The sequence below is a fragment of the Talpa occidentalis genome, unplaced genomic scaffold (assembly GCF_014898055.3).
Source record: "Talpa occidentalis isolate TD23 unplaced genomic scaffold, MPIMG_talOcc4v2.1 talOcc4.14, whole genome shotgun sequence".
In the NCBI taxonomy this organism is placed as follows: Eukaryota; Metazoa; Chordata; class Mammalia; order Eulipotyphla; family Talpidae; genus Talpa; species Talpa occidentalis.
Window position 1 is genome coordinate 84,923,315 of NW_023601433.1, and position 23,106 is coordinate 84,946,420.

At 42.7% G+C, this 23,106-nt stretch overlaps 1 protein-coding gene across 4 annotated transcripts in view; it reads left to right on the plus strand.

Annotated features, from left to right (window-relative positions):
- The window catches only part of TMEM116 (transmembrane protein 116), a 77,250-nt gene that overhangs the window by 47,480 nt on the left and 6,664 nt on the right, over positions 1-23,106 (plus strand). The window contains exon 11 of one of the 4 annotated variants that reach the window (XM_037511150.2): positions 43-437. The exons of the other annotated variants lie outside the window; for them this stretch is intronic. Within the exon in view, the coding sequence (XP_037367047.2) occupies positions 43-249 (207 nt within the window). The 3' untranslated portion in view covers positions 250-437. Of the gene's footprint in view, positions 1-42; positions 438-23,106 lie in introns of those variants that run through there. 4 annotated transcript variants of the gene reach the window in all.

Genomic DNA, 23,106 nt, shown 5'->3' on the forward strand with positions numbered 1-23,106 from the left:
AAACTTGAAGAATGGGCTCCATCACTCCTTCATCTCCTCCAGGCTCTAACAGCATCATCCCAGGGTGTGCTCAACTGTGGAGTATATGGCTGGACACAGTACAAGTTCAACCAACTAAAGCAAGAGGCCCGGCGTGATGCAGACACACAGACACCATTATTATCCTCACAGAAGAGATTCTATAGCAGGGGCCCTGATCCATTGGCCTCTAACCTTGCTTTTGCTACCAACACCTCTACCGAAATGTAGTCATTCCACCCAAGTGGATTGGGAAAGCGTCAGGGAACTTAATGGTAGATCTTAAGTCTAACCATGCCTTAGACTATGAAGTGAAAGGAAGTATAGTGCCATGGTTAGTTGCTGTTTTAGTGAATTGTACTGTATCTCTCCATTATTTTTAGATTTACAAAGTTTTTGTTCAGGAAGATGAAGCCACTTTTTATCCAAGAAATAGACTTTTTACCTCAATGAATATTAGATTTGTCTAAGTTTCACCTACAAAAAATAAATTTCAGGTTATTATTTAATATGTGCTGCTATTTCTAGGCTCTCTACTCCATGTGTACTGAGGAATTAGGTAGCATACAACAGCTCACTCATATCTTGCCATTGCTATCTATTATTCCCTCTGAGGCCAGGCAAATAAAGTCCTGGGTTTCCGTTCTTTGAGAAGTTTTAGAAATTCAGAAGAAGCAAGAATAACTATTTAGAAGTGACAGTATTATCCTTAAACATATCACATCCTAGTCTCTTATATGTTCCATTCTGTTCTAGAAATTGACATTAAGGACAATCCTGCTTTACAAATTTAAGGCTAATCTTTGGCAGTAATGTAGAGAATAATAAGATTTAAGAAAAATCATGACTAAATCATCAACAATCAAAAAACTCTCAACTGTCATTTACAAGCCAAGTCCATTGTAGGTTTCATTGACATAGAATTAGGTTAAACTATATGAACTTGCCCCATTTTTTGTAGGTTAAAAATTATCTAATGTCATCAGTTTTACATGGTTCAACCTAATAGTGCATGCTAAATATAGAGTAAATAAATTAACAAGTGAATGAATGACTAATAAGTAGCATTTGACCCTTTTGCTAAAGCAAATATCTCAGACCACAGAGCTTCGTTCATAGGTAGGCACCTACCTCTTTAATCATACCTACCTCTTTAATCACATAACAAGTGATGTTTGGTCTCTCCAGTTACGTTATGATCCATGTCAATCTAAGGCCAGCGTGTCAGATACTATAATGCCAAAAAATAGAGGAAAGCCAAATGGACAGAGTAACAATCTGGAGTGATAATCAACGAAAACATCTGGAACTAATATCAGATGCTTCTCACATGATAATCCGAAGGCAAAAATCTTAAGACTAGAGAAAATTGATAGATTATGAAGGATTACACAAAATAATAAAAAAATAAATTTCAGAGATCTTCTGAAGGAGCTCTCTATAGAGAGATGTTATAGACATTAATGATAGTTCTTTAGGTTTTAGACTAAGATTCAGTTCAACTATGGGGAGCAACCTGGCCTGGTTCTGTCAGGAATAACATCTTTTAATTGCTCTAAAAACTGGAAATATGATTTCTTGATAGCACAGAATAACAAAGCTTGCTTCACTTAGGGAGCTACTTTAACTTCTTTTAATTTAAAAACTAATAATCATTCAACATAAGAAAGACAGAAGGAAGCAAGAACTTCTGTTTCCATAGAACTTGAGGCACACCAGCACTAAGGAGTCTAATTCTTAGAAAGTCCTTTCAGTATCACTTCTTATTTGGCTTTATTATCAGAAAGAAGGTGAATATCAAATGTTTCCCTGATGAATTATTTGCATTGACACTGGTCTTAGATTGTCTGTGGATGTAAGAATGAGAAATAGGAATGAGATAGGAATAAAAGGGTAGTCAAGACCTGGATGAATATCACCAGCTTTTCATCACATTGAGAGTCAGAGGGACATGTGTAGCTGGGCCATTGTTAAAAAATGACCCCCAATGGTCAAATTTACGTGAAGGAATGGCATAACTATAGACACAGTGGCAATTCTTTTTTTTGTTTTGTTTTAAGAACTGGGGTACAAGCCAGAGTTGCGGGAGATGAAAGGATTCACCGGAGACAGAGTGGAGAACAGAACATGCAGATAGACTGAAGTGCACTGCTGAGGGGAGCAGCAGGCGAGTCAGGAGAGGTCTGCCGGGCCATGTGAATAGCTCCTTGGTCACCGGGGATCGAATTTGTGCTTCAGAGGCTGTGGACAGCTTCACAGAGCTGTGCTTAACCCCTTGCGCTACCAGGGAGGCCCACTCAGTGGCAGTTCTTAATAGTGTAAATACTTCTCCCACGACACTTATTCAGGTTGCGGTCATAATGAAATCAGTGTATCTAAAGAGGTTTGATTAATACAGATCTCCTGTGGGCCATCCTTCAGTTCCCCCAATCAGCCCTATGGCATCATAAAACTCTACACTCCAATACCACATATTCTGCATGAGAAACTGGGTAAGTGATGTTTTTCAGTGCATGGGAACCTTTAAATGTTTTTACATCATAGCTTTCCACATTTTACATTGTTGATCTTACACTTGCTGAAGACCTTGAACATTCCTTTAGATACAGTGTCACAGCTTCCAAATCTGCCTTCCTTGGTACTCATGTAATGATAGCAATGTTCCTAGGCAACCTTTGTTCCCTGTCTAAAGATTTTGCACATATTTATTCTCCAGGCTTCAGCACCTACCCTGGTAGCAATAACTTATTCTTTGCAAGGTGTGCCATCTTGTTTGTAGGTATCTGACTGGCATCACTTGGAGGTGCCACAGACACACGGATGTGGTGGCAAGATGTGCTGTCTTTAGAAAATTATGGTTTTTGCAGTATGATCCAGATGTACAATCTGAACCTTCTTCAGCCAGTATGAGGGCAGACAACAGTGTCCTTTTGACAGTCAAGGACGCTGCCACAATCACATTCTCCTTTATCCATTATCTTATTCTCAACTTTTCAAAGGAGATTTGGAGTTTATGTTTACTAAACAAGCAGTCCCCTCAATGCTTATGCAAGACCCAGTGGAAGCTGCATTGGCTGAAGCTCATATCGATAGTAATAATTCATGCATAGTACAGAGATTCTGGCCATGGCACTTGTAGGTCAGTGGTCATGTTTCATTTCTAAGTTGCGACCAAACTCATGAGCCAGGAGAACTGCAAAATGTGGTGTATCTTCATGAGCCAAAGGTCAACACTGGTTGTATTTTTACCAGAGCAATTATTACTGAGATGCATTACCCTAGTACTTTCCAAGACTTTGAACAATAATCACATGAGCAAAATCATGCTTCACCCATCTCAAAAGATAGGTCTCCATCATGGTTAATTTTTTTTATGTTTATTCTATTTTATTTTATTAAACTTTTATTTTTTTTACATTGTTGTTCATTTTTGTACAGTCTTTTATTTCTCCCCTCATGTGTCTCCCCGTAAATCTCCCACCATCAAGTCACCTGTGAACCATCGCCATAGTCACTTGTGCTCTTTGCTTCTCTGTTTTGACCCCTCTCCTTCTCCGTTCCCTCCCATATGCCACAATCTATAGTTTGCCTGCAAGTTTTGTCTTTTTTCTGGCCCTTTGTTTGGTTACCTTATATACCTCCTCTAAGTGAAACCATCCGATATTTTTCTTTTTTCTTCTCGCTTATTTCACTGAGCATAATCCTATCCAACTCCATTCATGTTGCTGCAAATGCTTTTCTTTTTTTAAGCCTGATCCATTTGTCCTCTGCTTGAGATCTGTTCCTTGGATTCTCCTTTGTATCTGTTCCTTTCCATTTGGCTTGACTTTCAGCCATCTTGAACTTTTCCTGGCCAAATATCCTCTTGGCCTCAAATGATCACAGCTAACATAGTCTTGTGGAAATCAAACTCACTTCCTGCTATATAATCTCTAACAATTATATGAGATGACTGCACTCTGTAGTTTAATCTTCCTTAGCCTACCACTGTGGTAGTAGGTTTCAGGTGATGGTGTAGTGCCTTTTGATTAATTTAAGTATTTAACTTTCATCTTCCCACCTTAGATCTCTCTTATGACCTGAGATTTCTGTTAAAAAGATCATTACTCTCTCTTGTAATAGACAACTAATTAAGGTGTCTGTCTGTGTGGAAAGTAAAAAAAGAAGTAATTATGAGAAGAAAATACATTTTCATATTCAGAATGTTTTCATATTCCTATCCTGACACATTAGTTGTTATTTATCATACTTCACCCCATTTTACTTTATATATTTTTATTGAAGTAACTTTGGTTTACAACTCTATATATGTTTTAGGAATGCAGATTCATACCTTTTTGATGTATGTTACCACAGTATGTCTACTACGACAGTATCTGTAACATTCCACCACAGTCCAAGTACTTGAAGAACCACTTCCGTGACATCTTTGGTCCATACCCCACTGAAAAATGACAAGATTCTACTCAAGGATGAATTTGAGCCCCCACTTAATATCATACTAAGTGGTATAAAGCTGAGAGCTTCTCTAAGATCAGGAAAAAGACATACATACCCACTTTTGGCACATTTATTCAACATAGTATTGAAATCTTAGCCAGACCAGTTAGGCAAAAATAGAAGTCGTACTAAATCATAAAGGAAGAAATAAAACTGTCATTATTTGAAGATGGCATGGTAATTTATATTAAAAGTCCTAAAGATGGTACCACAATGGTTAGATTAAAAGAATTTACTAAAGTTCCAAAAGGCGAAACTAATACACAAAAATATTTTGTGCTACTATACACTAATAACAAACTTCAGAAAGGGAAATTAAGGAAATTGTTGTATCTGTGATTGTATCAAAAAGAATAAAGTGCTTTGCAGTAATAAGAGGAAAGTATTAATAAAATACAGACCCACATGAAGAAACAAGAAAGAAACCAAGAAACAACCTAATCTCCATCTCAAAGAACTAGAAAAAGAACAACAGAAAACCCCAGAAGTCACTAGAAGAAAGGAAATATTTTAAATTCAAGCAGAAATAAAGGAAGCAGAAGTAAAAAAAAAAAAAAAAGACAATTCAAAAGAACAATGAAACTAATAGCTGATTCTTTGAAAATATAAACAAAACAGAAATGTCTAGCCAGGCTCACAAAGAAAAAAAGTGAGAAAACTCAAATACATAGGCTTACAAATGAAAGAGGAGAAAATACAACAGATACAGCAGAAATCCAGAGGATAATCAGAGATCACTTTGAACATTTATAGGCAGACAAGTTCAACAATCTAGATGAAATGGACAAATCTTAGAACTATACAATTATCGAAAGCTGAATAAAGAAAAAATAGAAAACTTAAACCAATTACAAAAAGCAAAACTGAAACAATAATCAAAACCCTCCCCCAAAACAAAAGCCTAGCACCAGATGGTTTCACACCCGTGCTCTACCAAATACTCAAAGATGAACTAGTGCCTATCCGACAAAAACTCTTTCGAAAAATTGAGAAAGCATGAATACTACCAAATACATTTGATGAAGCCAACAGCACACTAACACCAAAACCAAACAAAGACAATACAGAAATGAAAACTACAGGCCAGTCTCCCTAATGAACACACATGCAGACATCCTACATAAAATTTTAGGAAACCAAATCCAACAGTCCATCAAAAGGATGACACACCTTGACCAAGTGGGATTTATTCCAAGGACACAAGGATGGTTCAACATCCAAAAATCAATTAATGTAATTCAGCACATCAACAGAAAGAAAAATAAAAACCATATGATCATATCAATAGATGCTGAGAAGGCATCTGGTAAAGTTCAGCATCCATTTATGATGAAGGCCCTCGAAATACTCGGGATAAAAGGGACATATCTGAACATAATAAAATCCATATATGACAAACCCACAGCTAGCATTCTTAATAGTGAAAATCTTAAAGCCTTCCCTTTAAGACCTAGAATAAGGCACTGTCACCACTGCTTTTCAGTCTAATACTGAAGTCCTATCTAGAGCAGTTAGGCAAGGGAAGGACATACGAGGAATTCAAATATGGAAAGAAGTAAAACTATCACTATTTGCAGGTGATTTAAGATAGGGAACCCTAAAACTCCACAGAAACACTAATGCTAGACCAGTTTAGTAAAGTAGCAGATTCCAAAATCAACACACAAATATCAGAGTCAGTCTGAAGAAGACAAAATCAAGAAAACCATTCCTTTTACTACTGTACCAAAAAGGAAAAAATTAAATACCCAGTAACAAGCCTAACATGGGAGGTGAAAGATCTATACAAAGAAAATTACAAAACAATGTGGTAAGAGAAATAGAAGATCCTGATTAACATGATCAACATGGCCATACCACAAAAGCAACTTACAGATTCAGTGCAATTCCAATAAAAATCTCAATGGCATTCTTCAAAGAAATTGAACAAATATTGCTGAAATTCGTATGGAATCATTAAAAAAAAAAACACCCTCGATTAGCAAAGCTGTCTGGATTGAAAGGGGAAGAATAGAGGTATTACACTGCCTCATCTCAAACCTATACTACAAAGCCATAATAGTAATAACATCATAGTACCGGAACATAAACATACACACAGACTAATGGAATTGAATTGAAAGCCCAGAAATAAAGTCACACAGAGACAAAGGAGCAAAGAACATGCACTGGAACAAGGATTGCCTTTTCAGTAAGTGGTGCTGCGAAAACTGGAACACTACATGCAAAAGAATGAAACGACTATTTTCTTACACCATGCCATACACAAAAAACAACTCAAAATGAATAGGAAACATTTATGTAAGACCAGAAACCATAAACTATATAGAAAAACATAAGCAAACATTCCATGACATAAATCTCAGAAACATCTTTGAGGACTCTTCTCTAGAAGGAAAACATTTGCATTCCACACAACAGATGAAGGAATGATATCAAAGATCTGCAAAGAGCTTACACAACTCAACAAAAACAAACAACCCAGTCAAAAAATGGGCAGAAGAACTAAGAAGACACTTCGCCAAAGTGGAAATACAAATGACCAGCAGGTGTATGAAAAAATGTTCAACATCATTTAAAATCAGGGAAATGCAGGGCCTCCCTGGTGGCGCAGGTGGTTAAGTGCAGCGATCTGAAGCTGTCCGCAGCCTCTGCAGTGCCAGTTTGATCCCCGCCGGCCTCGAGCAACCCACATGGTAAGCAGACCTCTCCTAGCTCGCCTTCTGCTCCCCTCAGCAGTGTATTTCATCAGTGCCTTTTCTGTTCCCCGCTCTGTCTCTAGTGAATCCTCTCACCCTCCCGTGCATCTGGCCTGTACCCCTGTTCTTGTATAAATAAAAATCTTTAAAAAAATAAAATCAGAGAAATGCAAATCAAAACCACAATAAGATACCACTTCACACCAGTTAGAATAGCCCACATTACAAAAATACTGGCAACAACAAATGCTGAGGATGGAGAAAAAGGAACCTTCTTAAACTGCTGGTGGGAATGCAAAATGGTCCAACCACTATGGAAAGCTATGTGGAGGATGCTCAAACTACTAAAAATGGACCTACCATATGACCCAGGAATCCACTCCTAGGAATCTACCCAAAGGAAACAAAAACACTAATTTGAAAGGAAACCTGCACTCTTATATTTATTGCAGCACTATTTAAAATAGCTAAGTTATAGAAACAAACTAAATGCCTAGAAAAAGATGAATGGATCAAGAAGATGTGTTATATTTACACAGTGATCTACTACTCAGTGATCAAAAAAGATAAATGCATGCTATTTGCAGCAACCTGGATGGAGCTGGAAAGGACTATGCTCAGTGAAATAAGCCAGAAGGAAAAAGTAAAATATTGGATCATTACACTTATAAGTGGAATATAGGTAAACTAAACAAATGGTCAGGAAAAAGACCACGCTTGCAAGCTGACCATAGATCCAAGACATACAGCAGGGAAGGGAAGAGAGGTCAAAACAGGGGAGGGAAGAGCACAAGGGACTGTGTTGATGATTCATGGGTGCTGTGGTGGTGGGAGATTTATAGGGACATCACCATAAATATTTGATTTAGGGGAGAAATCATGTACAAAAATAAACAGTGATGTAAGAAAATAAATTAATTATTAAAGAAGTAAAATGCGGGCCTCCCCTGGTGGCGCAGCGGTTGAGCGCTGGCCTGTGAAGCTGCCTGCAGCCTCTGCAGCACTGGTTCTATCCCCAGCTGCCTGCGAGGGTCTCACATGGTGCGCAGACCTCTCCTGCCACACCCGCTGCTCCCCTCAGCAGTATATTTTGTCGGTCTGCCTGTTCTGTTCCCCGCTCTGGCTCTGGTGAATTCTCTCACCCTCCTGCACTTCTGACTGTACCCAGTGTTTATATAAATAAATAAATAAATAAATCTTTAAAAAAAAAAAGAAGAAACAAAATGCTTTGGAATAAATTTATCCAAGGAGGTAAAAGACCTGAAAGCTGAAAATTACAAGACATTGTTAAGAGAAATAGAAAATGATGCATGTAATTGGCAAAAAAAATTCCATGCTCATGGGTTGGAAAAATTAATATTGTTAAAATGTAATAGTACTCAAAGCCATATACAGTTACAGTACAATCCCTATCAATATTCAGTGACATTTTTCGCAAAAATAAAGCATTCTAAAATGTGTATGGAATGCCAAAAATGCTGAATAGGCACAAGAGTCTTGAGAAAGAACAACAAAGCTGAAGACATCATACATCCTCCTTTCAAACTATACTACAAAGCTGTATGTCAAAAAGATAGTACTGGCATAAAAACAGATGCATAGTTCAGTGGAACAGAATTGTGAGCCCTGAAATAAACCCACACCGATACAATTTACAACAAAAGTGCCAGGAATATATAATGGGAAAAGGATGGTCTCTAGTGAATGCTGGAAAGTGGACAGCCCCAAGCAAAATAATGGAACTAAAGCACTGTCTTACATCATGCATGAAAATCAACTCAAAACTAATTAATGACTTATATGTAAGTCCTGAAAACATAAAGCTCCTAGAAAACTGGCAGCAAACCCCTTGACACTGGTCTTGGAATTTTTTTTTAATTTGACACCAAAGCAAAGGCAACAGAAACAAAACCAAGAAACAAATAGAACTAATCAAATTGAAATTATTCACAGCAAAGGAAATCAACGAAATGAAAAGGCAGTCTATTGAGTGGGAGGAGATATTTGCAAATTATGTGTGACAAGGGGTTAATATACAAAATATATAAAGAACACAACTAGAAAAAAATCATGACTAAAAACACAAGTGGGCCTCCCTGATGGCACAGGGAGTAGATCTACCACTCTGTGTCTGGTGAATCCTCTCACCCCCTGTGCCTCTGGCCTATATCCCAGTTCTTGTATGCATGAACGAGTAAATCTTAAAAAAATACAAATATCGGCAGAGGATCTGAATAGACACATCTACAGATAAGAAATACAGATCATCTACAGGCACAAGAAAAAAATATTCATCAGTTATTATTAAGGAAATGTAAATTAACTACCACCTGCAAAGCTCTGTTACCTGTAATTAAAGATATTCCTCTGTTGTCAGTCAACAAGTTTGTAATGTCAATAAACAAAACAAAACAAAAAGATAAAATACATATACTCAGCACTGTGGTAGGGTAGGAGCCACTATACTGTTATAAAATCAGTATAAATACAGTTTCTTAACTCTAGGTGATGTTCACCAAACATGAGATTTCTGGAGATATGGAATTCATCACAAGAAAATTAGTGATAAGGAATAAGAGAGTTGCTCTAAAAGAAAAAGAAATCTTTTAGGTGAAAGGTGAGTATGGCTACAGGACAGACCTGGAAATAAATTTTAAAAATTGAATATAATATATATATGTATATATATCATGTTAAATCTCTGTCATGTTTGGAAAGGTAGATGACTTCACTGCTGGCCTCTTTATCTTGGGACAGTCAGTCTTTTGCCTATGAAATATAGTCCCTCCGACAGAGCCCCAGAATAAATTGGTCTCAATAACTACACCACATGGAATCTGATAATCTGAATATGGTTTTATTTATGTTTGGAGTTAAGAACTCATTTCACGAATGCACATTATAGGGAAAAGTAGAGTAACCGATCACATAAATTTGAATGAAAATCCAAGTGATAGTAATGAATTCAGATACATAAAGTATTTTATGTCAAACAGCTTACGTGAAAGATGGCATGTCTCGAAAAATTGACCTGAAATAGAACATTCAAGTCAAAAGATGCATATGAAGAGTTCAAATGAAATGTGAAAAAACAAACAGCAGTAAAATATTTAATATATTAGATAAATAAAACCTTAATTACTAATGTGAATAGTAGAAGTGGGAGACTCCCTCCTTCCATGGAATATATTTTTATAGCTTGTATAGACCTAGCAGAGCCATTGAAGCTATCAACTCCCACTTCACCTTTGATTCACTGAACTTCTCATTTCCACTTAGTGCCTGAGATGTTTCATATAAACATTTGTCTTCTTCCTCTCACCATTTGTCTTAGGTCTCTGGTTCTCCCTCTCCCTCTCCCTCTCCCTCTCCCTCTCCCTCTTCCTCTCCCTCTCCCTCTCCCTCTCCCTCTCCCTCTCCCTCTGCTGGGGCACCCTCTTCAGGAGCTTCCTCTGCTGGGGCACCCTCTTCTAAGGGAGTCTTTGGAGGTTCTGCTTCTGGGGGCTTTTCTGTGGGTGCTGAAGGATGTGCTTGTGTACCTTTACAAACAGTGATGATGCAGACAATTGCCAATACTAATAGAATAATAATACCTATAATACCAAGTATGACTGCTGTGTCTAAGAGTCTTTCTTCTTTTTGGATATTCTGGGTGAAGTTTTGACCAAATCCTGGAGCAGGTGTTTCGTGGATATTTGTAGGGGAACCACTGTCCACACTACCTCCATTTCCTGCAGATTTGCAGTCAGGGGGAGCATATCCAGAGTCACAATGGCAATGATATAAATTGTTACAGACTCCGTTCCCATTGCATGTATCTATTGGTTCACAGGCAGTTTGGCTCTCATTGTAGTCTGTGCAGGCTGAATTCATGCAGACTTTATTTGTAGCACAGTAAGTGCCATTGGGCACATCTCCCTCATCAGGGATATCAGTATTGGCATAGGCATCCATACTCCAGCAGAATTCATCTCCATGAGGAACCTGAATCAGTGTGTGCTGGGGTTTGATTGCTGGTAGTTTTACTACACCAGTGCATATAAGTTTCCCACAAAATAAGTTCTCATCTGAACACTTGACATAGGATTGGTTAGCTGCCATGGGACGGCCACAGTTCCCAAACCGGTTCCCTTGGCTGTTCATTGCTGTGTAGCACTCTTGCGGTGCAGACGTTGCTCTCAAACCATAAATATTTTCACATTGAACATCATGGCTTCTGCATGAACCGTTAATGCAATGGTAAAATGTTTGACACAAACTACCATCTAGCTTATAGGTATCATTAGGACATATACTGGAGAAACCACTGCAGTATTCTGGAAGGTCACATTCGCTCAAAGCAGCACGGCAAGTGAGGCCCTCTGGTTCAAATTTGCAGTTAGTGTTACAACAGGGTCCAGGAATGCATTGTGCTTTTCCCTTAAGCTTACATGTATTTTCACAGCATGGGTCTTGAGCACATTTACTACCACAGTCACACTGCTCACCTGATTCCAGCACACCATTTCCACACACAGAATCCCTACGCCTGCGGCCTTTGTGCTGAGGCTTGTTAAACAGGCAGGCCCCTTTCTGTCCGTGGAGGAACTGGTAGTAGTAGTCGGAGCTGCAGTTGCTAAAGCCACTTTCTTTGGTGACATTTTCATGCATGAGGCAAAAGTGCTGGTCCTCACAGATGCAGGCCGAGTGGTCATGCTCAATACCCAAGTTGTGCCCAAGCTCGTGCACCATGAGTGCAGCAGACAGGAGGGCATCTTCGTGATGGAAGGATTCAACAGCTGCCGCAAACTCCCTCGAACAGGCACCACTGAGAAATGCCCGCCCCGTGGCCTCTCCAGGGTGATGCCCGACGATCATGTGGGCGACGTCATGCTTCACACGAGGGAAGAGCTCCTCTTGTCTCCACCTATTGAAATTCCCGAGTGCAACTGCCAAGTCCTCAGGCACCTCTACGAGGTCGCCCTCGGTCCACAGCTCCATCCCAGCCAGCACCACCTGTGTGTTAATCCCCCTGGTGAAGCTGTTGGCCAGAGCAATGACGTCCATTACTCTCCGCACCGCCTCGGTGACGTTACTGCCCCACGTCTGGAAGCACTGGTTGGTGACCACCACGAACATCTCCACGTACTTGGTGTGTGACCACAGGGAGGACGGCGTGTGCGGGCTGTGAGGCTTCCTGCTCCTTTGTTGCTGGCTGGCCAGCGCCGACGCTGACGCCGACGCCACTGGGCTGTCTTGGGAAGTGACACTGCAGGAGACTCGCGTTTGCTGTGCCAGGGTGTACAGCACATGTTGAGACCGTTTTGGAGGCTCCATGGGCTCAATGCCATAGGCTTTCCCCTCCTTAATCAGGATGCCCCTGAGGCCTGAACAGGTGTTCACAGAAACGAAAGAACCCGGGACGCCTTCTATGTAGCCTTGGTAGTGACAGTCCCGGGAGCTGAAAGGCATTTCTCGCCCCAGGACACCACTGTGGTAGCTGAAGACCGGAAAGTGACTCACAAAATAATCTCTCTCCACCGTCAGGCGAATCAGCTGCTTCTGGCCCTGCATAGACAGCACATAGGCTGCCTCTTCCAGCGGGTCTCCCCGCCCCTCCACCGGCAGCATCGTGGGGGTGACTATTTCATAGGGAGAGTCCCGTGCCGATCCCCGGTCACAGTACAAGCTGGGCAGGAGAATCACTAGCAGTGCCAGCATGATCCCCCACCTGACACAGGCAGGCCGTGGCTCTGGCCCTAAGCTCAGGACCTTTTTTTGCGGAGCCCAAGTCTGGAACTTTATCTCGGTGTCCTTCAAGGTCTGCTGGGTTTTCTGTGGAGAAGGCAGTGCAGAGGCAGAGTCTGTCACAGAAGCTGCCACTGACAGTCCTGGTGAGTCAGCTGATGATACAGGGCCTGCATCTGTCAGCGGTAGCTCTGTCTGGCACACAGACCCTCAGTCCCAAGTTCAGTCCAGATATGTGCGGGCTGGAAAGGATGGCTCCTGCCTACCTGGGAGGGAAAAGCCTTCTGGCTGTGTCCTTGCTAGTCTTTCTGGTCTCTTCTCTGCTCCCAATAGTGGCCTTGTCTGTGACTTGGTTCCACAGCTCCAGCTTCGGTGCTCCTTGACTAAGGCCCTTTTGCCACCACCGAGGATTGTGAACTCTAATGCAAGACCGTACCTGGACAGAGGAAGCAAAATCTCCCTGCCTTGCTCAACGGTGTCACCGGAACTCCCCTCCCCCACCCTGCATCCTGTTGTCCGTTGCTGAGCTAACTCCAGATGTTCCACCCAGGGGCTTGGAGATCCTGATGGACACACTCCATTGCCCACATCCCCTCTTCTAAAAGAAGCACAAAGTCCCATCTCTAGTCCATGGAGATCATAGTCCTGGTGTTCCCTATCCTGCATGGGCCATTATAGTGATATGCACATCTGGCTGGGCAATCTGTTAGATAAGGCTAATGGGCTGGTTGCCCAGTGCCCCAAAGGAAGACTTGAGTGGGCCTGTGTGATCCATGGGGCCAAGGATGATCCTGTTTTAATATCATCAGAATTCGTTGTCTCAGGTTCTGTTTATAACAGTGTCCAGTAGTGTCATGGAAGATATTACAGGCCATGGGCACCATTGTTGGTGTCCCCAAACCACAGCCTTCTTGGGATGGTCCTGACATACCAGGATCCTCAGATTATGCCTGCTGAAGATTGGGGATCCTAAAAGTCTCCCCTGTATTATGTGATCTCCCTGTCTTCCTTGCCACTCCTGTTTGGCACCTTATGCCCCCAGACCTAGAAGAGTGCTAGTCCAAGAGCACTTGAACGAGTTGCTTGTTGGCTGAATACATGCTCCCAGGCATGGGATGTCTCACCTGTTGATCATTATTCACTGGCATTGCTTTTGCCTGCCCTGAATGGCCTCATGTTCACAAAACTCAACCATGCCAACTAATGGCACAGGTCATGCTCCTGACTCTTTGCCTCCTGTTTCTCTGAGAAAAACAGTCCAGGAGGGTCTAACTTGCCTGCGGCTACAGTGGATATAAATCATCCCCATCCAGTCTAAGAGCAGTCCTTTAACTTGAGCGTGGTGTGTTCTTCCCTGTCAATTTCTCATGGTTTCCACTCTCCCAATTGCCCCTTCTTTCTCTTCCATCTTAAACATCTCTGTCCTTTGCATTCATTCCCATTATATGCAGTGATATCTCACCTTTCTGAAGCCATCCCTTTCAGTCCTCACATCTACAGTCACCAGCCAGTTTTTCCTGTTTTCCTATGAAACTATTTGGGAGGGTGTATGGACTTTCTGCTCCCATGTGTATCAACAATTCACTAGTTTTTCCCTTTTTTTTTTTTTTGAGAATTCTTTAATTCTGAAAGATAGCATAATGGCAAAACATATATAAGTCTTCAATGTATTTTTCAGGAAATTGTTAAAAAGAGAACAGCTGAACCTGACAGAAAAGACAAATAGTTTATGGTGTAATTTGTGAGGTTCCTCCAATAGTTAAATTCATAGAGACAGGAAATAGAATGGAGATTACCAGATGCAGGGAAAAGAGTAAAGGGGAATCGATGATCTTTAATGTGTTTGGAGTTTCATCTGGGGACAATGAAAAAATTCTGGAAATGGGCAGTGGTGATGGTTGTACTCCAGTGAGTGTGGTTGTACTCCAGTAAGAAATGTGACTGAATTTTACCTTAAAAGTGGTTAAGAGAGCAAATTTCCATTTAGGTGTATTTTATTGCCACAGAGAAAGAAGAAACTGTGTGAGATTCACCCTAATCAAGTAATCGATTGTTCATGAGTGACTGCCAACACTGAATGGTGGGAGCATCCCATAGACATTCCTCAGAATCCCCCAAATGCAATGGGGAGAGGAGTCAGGAAAAAGGGGCACTTTGTAAAACCAGCCACACAGTGCAGAGCACTTAGCTTGGAACCCCGAGAGCGCAGACCCCGTTCCCCTGCCTCTGCTTTCCTGCCACATTAAGCCCCACCACCCTGCTTGTCTGGGGTCTCCACATGCTTAGGATTCACCTAACAGCTCACACATATGTCCCCACTTTCTGTCGCTTTTTCAGAGGAAGTTCATTCAAAGAACTGTCCTGACTTTTAGGACACCCAACCTTTCTTCTGATCTGGTAAACCTGAGGGTCAGGCATTAGGAAGGTAACTCAAAATTAAAATAAGAAAATACAGAACTTACTACTGCTAATTTTTTGTAATATTTGTTGTCAAGCATTGTGAAATCCTAAATAGGTTTTATTGACCTATTCCCGATTACCTACCTGCCTTTTGGTTTTTAAAGAACGCCACAAAATAGCTGAGCACAATTGCCCCCTACCTAAATCACCATTTCCCTTATATTTGGTAAGGTTTTAAGATTATGTAATGCTGCTCGGCTTTTACTAGCATCGCCATGCACATGTGCCCTTAGGAAGACCACCCCTTCTGCTCTCCACTGAAGCTCTTCTCAGCAGAAATCCTCCACATCTTTTTCAGATCTCTAATGACATGATGTATCATAAGGTCTTTGGTTTCCCAGTTTCACCGTTGCTCACAAAACTCTCAGTGGCTACCAACTGGTCGTGTGTTCCCAAGAGCACTTCCCCTTCCGCCATACAGCATTCTGAGATGTGATAGCACATCCCGGGACCTGGAGACTTACATACACTGAAATCTTGAGTGAGCACATTGCTCTGCAGTTTGGTTTTGTGTCACAAAAGTCATGAACATCAGTTTCCTGAAAGCAGAAACCAACCAGGTCTAATCTTCTTTTGTTTGCTCTTTTTTTTTTATTTTTTAATTTTTTACATTATTTTTCATTTTTGCACAATGTATGCATTTTCATCTTGGCTGTATTCCCTATACAATGCCCACCCCCCTCATTTTTACCCTAATCCCTCTTCCCATCCCCGCACCCTGTAGTGTATCTCTGGTTTATAGTTGCTGGTTAATTTTGATTTTTACTTTATTATAATTAGTCTTTTTCCTGGTCCCTTATTTAGGTTTTCTAAATTCCTGCTATGAGTGAGACCATCCGGTATATTTCTTTTTCTTTCTGGCTTATTTTGCTGAACATGATCCCTTCCAGCTCTATCCATGTTGCTGCAAATTGCATGACTTTATCTTTTTTGGTTGCTGAGTAATATTCCATTGTGTATGTGTACCACATCTTCTTGATCCAGTCATCTATTTTTGTGCATTTGGGTTTTTTCCATAGCTTAGCTATTGTAAATAGTGCTGCTATAAACATAGGGGTGCAGGTGCCCTTTTGAATTAATGATTCTGTGTCCTTTGGGTAAATACCTATGAGTGGAATTACTGGATCATATGGAAGCTCCATTTTAGCAGATTGAGGAATCTCCACACAGCTTTCCATAGTGGTTGGACCAGTTTGCACTCCCACCAGCAGTGCAGGAGTGTTCCTTTTCTTCCACATCCTCGCCAACATTGGTTGTTGCTAGTTTTTTTAATATGTGCCATTCTCACTGGTGTAAGATGGTATCTCATTGTAGTTTTGGGGCCTCCCCTGGTGGTGCAGTGGTTGAGCGTTGGGTGGCGAAGCTGCCCGCAGCCTCACAGCGCCGGTTTGAACCCCGGCCACCGGCGAGGGTCCCACATGGCACAGCAGACCTCTCCTGCCATGCCCGCTGCTCCCCTCAGCAGTGTATCTCATCAATCTGCCTGTTCTGTTCCCCGCTCTGACTCTGGTGAATTCTCTCACCCTCCCACGCTTCTGACTGTATCCAGTGCTTTTATAAAAAATAAATATATATTTTTTAAAAAAATAATTGTAGTTTTGATTTGCATTTCCCTGATTACAAGTGATGCTGAACATTTTTTCAAATGCCCTGTTGGCCATTTGCATTTCCTCTTTGGAGGAGTTCCTTTTCAGCACTTCTGCCCATTTTTTGACTGGATTATTTACTTTACTTTTGTTGAGTCTTTTCAGCTCTTTGTAGATTCTGGTGATCAGTCCTTTATCATTAGTGTTGTGTGCAAAAATTTTCTCCCAGTCAGTGGGGTGTCTCTTTGTTTTGGTTACTGTCTCTTTTTCTGTACAGAAGCTCTTTAATTTGATGTAGTCCCAGCTGTTTCTCTTTGCCATCTCTATCACGGCTTTGGGTGATGAGTCCTTAAAGATGTTGCCGAGGTGTATGTCATGTAGTGTTTCGCATATATTTCCTTCTATATGTTTTATGGTTGGAGGAGGGACTGGGCCAATGGACCTCTGGGGCCTGATGCTCAGGAATGCCCTGAGACCAGGAACGCTCAGCTTGTAGCGACACTGTACCTGAGTGAGGTCTCGGTTGTGCTACACCTAGGAGCTAGCAAGAGGCGGCCAGAGAAGTTGCCCTCCAGTTGTAATGTTGGCTCCTTCCATCCTCGCCTGGTCACTTGCACTGAACACCTGCAAGGAAAGGGCCTCCACACTGAGTAAGACACAAACCTGCCACACCCGATACCAGCTTGTCATTGGGAGAAAGTCACTTTCCAGGTGGTGACCACACAGTGTGGTGGTTGATGATGGAGGCTTTGTTTCATTAGAGCCATGTTCTGGAAGGAAGGAAGGAAATACAGACTGCCTTCCCTGTTATTTTTTGTATTGAAGGACATGGCTTGTGTGACAGAGATTGTAGATTGAGTCGTACCTGGGATGTACGACGAGATATAGGTGCCAACCCTTACTACTTCTACAGCAAAACTCTGGTCTCTTTTCTTCTCTCATAATAAGGGAGATCTCGGGCCTCCCCGGTGGCGCAGGGGGTTGAGCGCACCGCTGTGAAGCTGTCCATAGCCTCTGCAGTGTGGGTTCCATTCCCGGCCGGCCAGGGAGCTACCCACATGGTGCAGCAAAGCTCTCCTGTCTCACCCACTGCTCCCCTCAGCAGTGGTTTAGGTCCGTCTGCCTGTTGTGCTCCCTGTTCTGTCTCTGGTGAATCCTCTCACCCTCCTGCACCTCTGGCCTGTACCCCAGCTCTTGTATAAAATAAATAAATCTTAAGAAAATAATGATAAGGGAGTTCTCATAATGCAGATGGGAGGATTAAATTAGTTAACACAATGCACATCGCATATTTAGCACAGTGTCTGGCACAGAATCAACATTATCATTATTATATGACTTGGGACTGTCTTCACAGAGAAATGCTACCACATCCGAAGTATAGTTACCTCTAATCCTATGAATTGTCGATAGATAAAACACCAATCTTATGTAGAAAATTTTTAAATCTAAAGGAAAAACAAATCCTCAAACATGAATTCAGCATCATGTAAGGCAGCCTCCTGCCTTGCTTGCCCACCACTTCCCCGTGTACCTGGACCCCAGGTGATCTGACCACTCTGGCAGATGAGCCCCTTCACAAAGCACCCCAAAATAAAGATGTCCTGGGTACTGGGCTGCATCTGAAAAAAGCTTTTTATTTATTTCATTGCCTCTATTTCATAAGCAGAAACTGTCAGGGCAGTTTCTCAATAGGAATCATGAACTGCCTGGGACGAATAATCACTGATAGTAATACGGTGCATATGATACAATAGGAATAGTGTAGATGGAATTTGGTATGCTCTGAAGAGTACTTTCAGATCAAAAATCCGTCTAATGAAGGAAGACACTGATAGCAATGACCCAGAAGGCAAACTTAAGTAAATTTTTCATGAAATGGAATAGGCAAAACTGTAGACTGTTTTATATGTGATTTAATATGTGAATATATAACCTATTATGAAAATGAATATTGAAAGCAAGGGGATCGCTCCTTCCGATTTAGTGTTCCTGTAAACCGTGTAGTCCAGGCGGAACAACGGAGCCAACAGTTTCCACTTGGCCTTTCTCTGTTTATCTCTCATTCCCCTCAGTGCTTGAGGTATTTCATATATTTGGACCTTCCTGCACTACCCTCCTCCTTTGGTTATTCCGGCACTTCACCAGCTACCACCAATAGTGCAGAGGCTCTTATGAGGCCACTGGTGCTAGTGGTGCCTCTGGTGCTTGTGGTGGTGCCTCAGGTGGGGCTTCTGGTGGTGCCTCAGGTGGGGAGCTCTCTGCTGGTGGGGGTGCCTCTCCTGGTTGGGGAGCCTCTGCTGGTGGGAGAACCTCCCCTGGTGGGGGTGCATCTTTTGATACCCTTTCTTTTTCTTCGCCTTCTGAACCCTCTAGTAGCTCTTTGGAGCTACTGGTCACCTCGGAGCTTTCCGCTGAGGGGGTTACTGGGCTGTCTACTGAGTCAACTCCAGTCCTTAAGCATAGGAAAATGCATAAAAGATACACTATTACAAAAAGAAGTGCAGGAATTATGTAAATTGCCAAATGAACATAGTCAATATTTTCTATGCTTTTAAAATTCTTGGTAACATTACTTGTACTTTCACTTTCAGTAGTTGACTTGCCAGGAGGGCCGCTGTCCACACTCCCCCCATACCCTCGATGTTTGCAGTCAGGGGGGTGGTAGCCATAGTCACAATGGCAGTGCCTTAAGTTGTTGCAAATCCCATTCCCATTACACATTGACTCTGGCTCACAGTCATAGTGGAGCACCGTGTGTTCACTGCAGGTGGAATTCACGCAGACTTTGTTAGGAGCACAGTGAGTGCCCGCGTGCACCTCTCCGTCATCAGGGATGTCGGTGGTGCCATAGGCGTCCATGCTCCAGCAGAAGTCTTCTTCATGAGGAACCTGGATCACTGTATGCTGGGGTTTGATTGGCGGGAGCTGTCTGACTCCAGTGCATATGAGTTTCCCGCAAAATACGTTGTCATCCTGACACTTGACGTAGGGTTGATCAGCTGCCTTGGGTCGGCCACAGTTGCCAAACCGGTTCCCTTGGCTGTTCATTGCCGTGTAGCACTCCTCTGGGGCAGACCTTGCAGCATTCCCGTATATGTTCATGCACTGATTGTTAGGGTTCCTGCACTGACCTCCAACACAGTAGTAGACTATGTCACACAAAGTGCCATCTTGCTTATACCTGTTGGCCGGGCACACTTCAGAGGTGCCATCACAATACTCTGGGAGGTCACACTCTCCCGAAGCAGGACGGCAGGTGAATCCCTTGCTCCTATAGAGACAATTAACACAGCAGAGTCCCTGGCTACACAGGGCGTTGGTCCTCAGCTGACACGTGGAGTCGCAACACGGGTGATTGCTACAGTCAGGCCCACAGTCACACTGCTCTCCATCATCCAGCACACCGTTTCCACAGCGGTAATCCCTACGCCTGCGGCCTTTGTGCTGAGGCTTGTTAAACAGGCAGGCCCCTTTCTGTCCGTGGAGGAACTGGTAGTAGTAGTCGGAGCTGCAGTTGCTAAAGCCACTTTCTTTGGTGACATTTTCATGCATGAGGCAAAAGTGCTGGTCCTCACAGATGCAGGCCGAGTGGTCATGCTCAATACCCAAGTTGTGCCCAAGCTCGTGCACCATGAGTGCAGCAGACAGGAGGGCATCTTCGTGATGGAAGGATTCAACAGCTGCCGCAAACTCCCTCGAACAGGCACCACTGAGAAATGCCCGCCCCGTGGCCTCTCCAGGGTGATGCCCGACGATCATGTGGGCGACGTCATGCTTCACACGAGGGAAGAGCTCCTCTTGTCTCCACCTATTGAAATTCCCGAGTGCAACTGCCAAGTCCTCAGGCACCTCTACGAGGTCGCCCTCGGTCCACAGCTCCATCCCAGCCAGCACCACCTGTGTGTTAATCCCCCTGGTGAAGCTGTTGGCCAGAGCAATGACGTCCATTACTCTCCGCACCGCCTCGGTGACGTTACTGCCCCACGTCTGGAAGCACTGGTTGGTGACCACCACGAACATCTCCACGTACTTGGTGTGTGACCACAGGGAGGACGGTGTGTGCGGGCTGTGAGGCTTCCTGCTCCTTTGTTGCTGGCTGGCCAGCGCCGACGCTGACGCCGACGCCACTGGGCTGTCTTGGGAAGTGACACTGCAGGAGACTCGCGTTTGCTGTGCCAGGGTGTACAGCACATGTTGAGACCGTTTTGGAGGCTCCATGGGCTCAATGCCATAGGCTTTCCCCTCCTTAATCAGGATGCCCCTGAGGCCTGAACAGGTGTTCACAGAAACGAAAGAACCCGGGACGCCTTCTATGTAGCCTTGGTAGTGACAGTCCCGGGAGCTGAAAGGCATTTCTCGCCCCAGGACACCACTGTGGTAGCTGAAGACCGGAAAGTGACTCACAAAATAATCTCTCTCCACCGTCAGGCGAATCAGCTGCTTCTGGCCCTGCATAGACAGCACATAGGCTGCCTCTTCCAGCGGGTCTCCCCGCCCCTCCACCGGCAGCATCGTGGGGGTGACTATTTCATAGGGAGAGTCCCGTGCCGATCCCCGGTCACAGTACAAGCTGGGCAGGAGAATCACTAGCAGTGCCAGCATGATCCCCCACCTGACACAGGCAGGCCGTGGCTCTGGCCCTAAGCTCAGGACCTTTTTTTGCGGAGCCCAAGTCTGGAACTTTATCTCGGTGTCCTTCAAGGTCTGCTGGGTTTTCTGTGGAGAAGGCAGTGCAGAGGCAGAGTCTGTCACAGAAGCTGCCACTGACAGTCCTGGTGAGTCAGTTGATGATGCAGGGCCTGCGTCCATCAGCGACAGCTCTCCTTGGCATTCCGAGTCTTAGGGGATCAGTTCCAGATATATGGGACACCGTTGAACTTGACTGATGTCCAGCTATGTCTTAGGAACTTTGGGCCTGTTTTCTTTTCTCATGTCTCTCTGTCATTTGACTCTCTTACCACTTCCCAGTAACAGCAGCTTTAATGCCTCTTGCCTATGTTTTCTTTACCCTCACACAGAGACAGTCCAACTAGAAGTCTATGGTGATTGAGTCAGTACTGTAATTCAGTTATCCTTTACTCAGCCCATGCCATACTACTATAACCGTTAATCTTTGAAATCCAACATTCTGGAAGGAAGTTGGGGGAGGGAGGGAAAGGCATTCTTTGAGGATCTCTTTAAAGGACAATTTCTGTGTTGCCCACTGCCTCGTTTCTTCATTTCTGTACTACTCAAGTACTATTTCTCAGGCTGTTATCTTGTCAGTTCAAATATTTTTCCTTTAAATCAAAAAATTATGTGATACACGAATTTTCTCCTATTAGCCTTTCTTCATAACAGATTAATTTAGGCATCTTAATATGTGTAATTCTTTTCCTTTTTTTGATAATATTTTTATTTAACAAATGACTTTTTCTTTTTTTGTGTTGAAGATCTGAGATGTAGGCCAGAGATCCAGGGGCAGGAGTGTGTGAGAGGATTCGCCAGAGACAGAGTGGGGAGCAGAACGGGGGATCTACTGAAATACACTGCTGAGGGGAGCAGCAGATGAGACAGGAAAGGTCTGCAGCCCCATATGTGGGTCAGCTCCCTGGCCAGGGATCAAATTCAGGCCTTAGCAGTAATAGTGCTATGACATACCCCTGGGTCACCAGGGAAGCCTGTAATTCTTTTCACCTAGAAAGTTTTCCAAAATCATAAACAAGTGTTCAATCAGCTTTCGCCTAAGATAGATATTATAGGACAATGATTAAAGTTCTATTCCTCTCAATTGCTCCAACATAAGAACTCTGATTAACCAGGTGGCTAGTTACCATTTCAATAAGAAAATAAATATGAACTCTACAAGAACTTTTAAAAAATTTTACCTCTGTGTAAAATGGAACTGTAATGCCTATGGAAGTCCTCACATTTGGCTTTAATATCCATTTCCTAGTACACAAATTTAAAGCCCCATATCCACATTCCTTGCCCAGTTATTGTTCTATGTATTAAGTAAGACTAAAATGACTCTATATTTTTGTCTTCATAATTTCATAGTAAGTCAAATGTTTATACTTTAGTCTTTAATATAAGAGCTAAGACTACAAATAACATTAAAAATGGGGAAATGT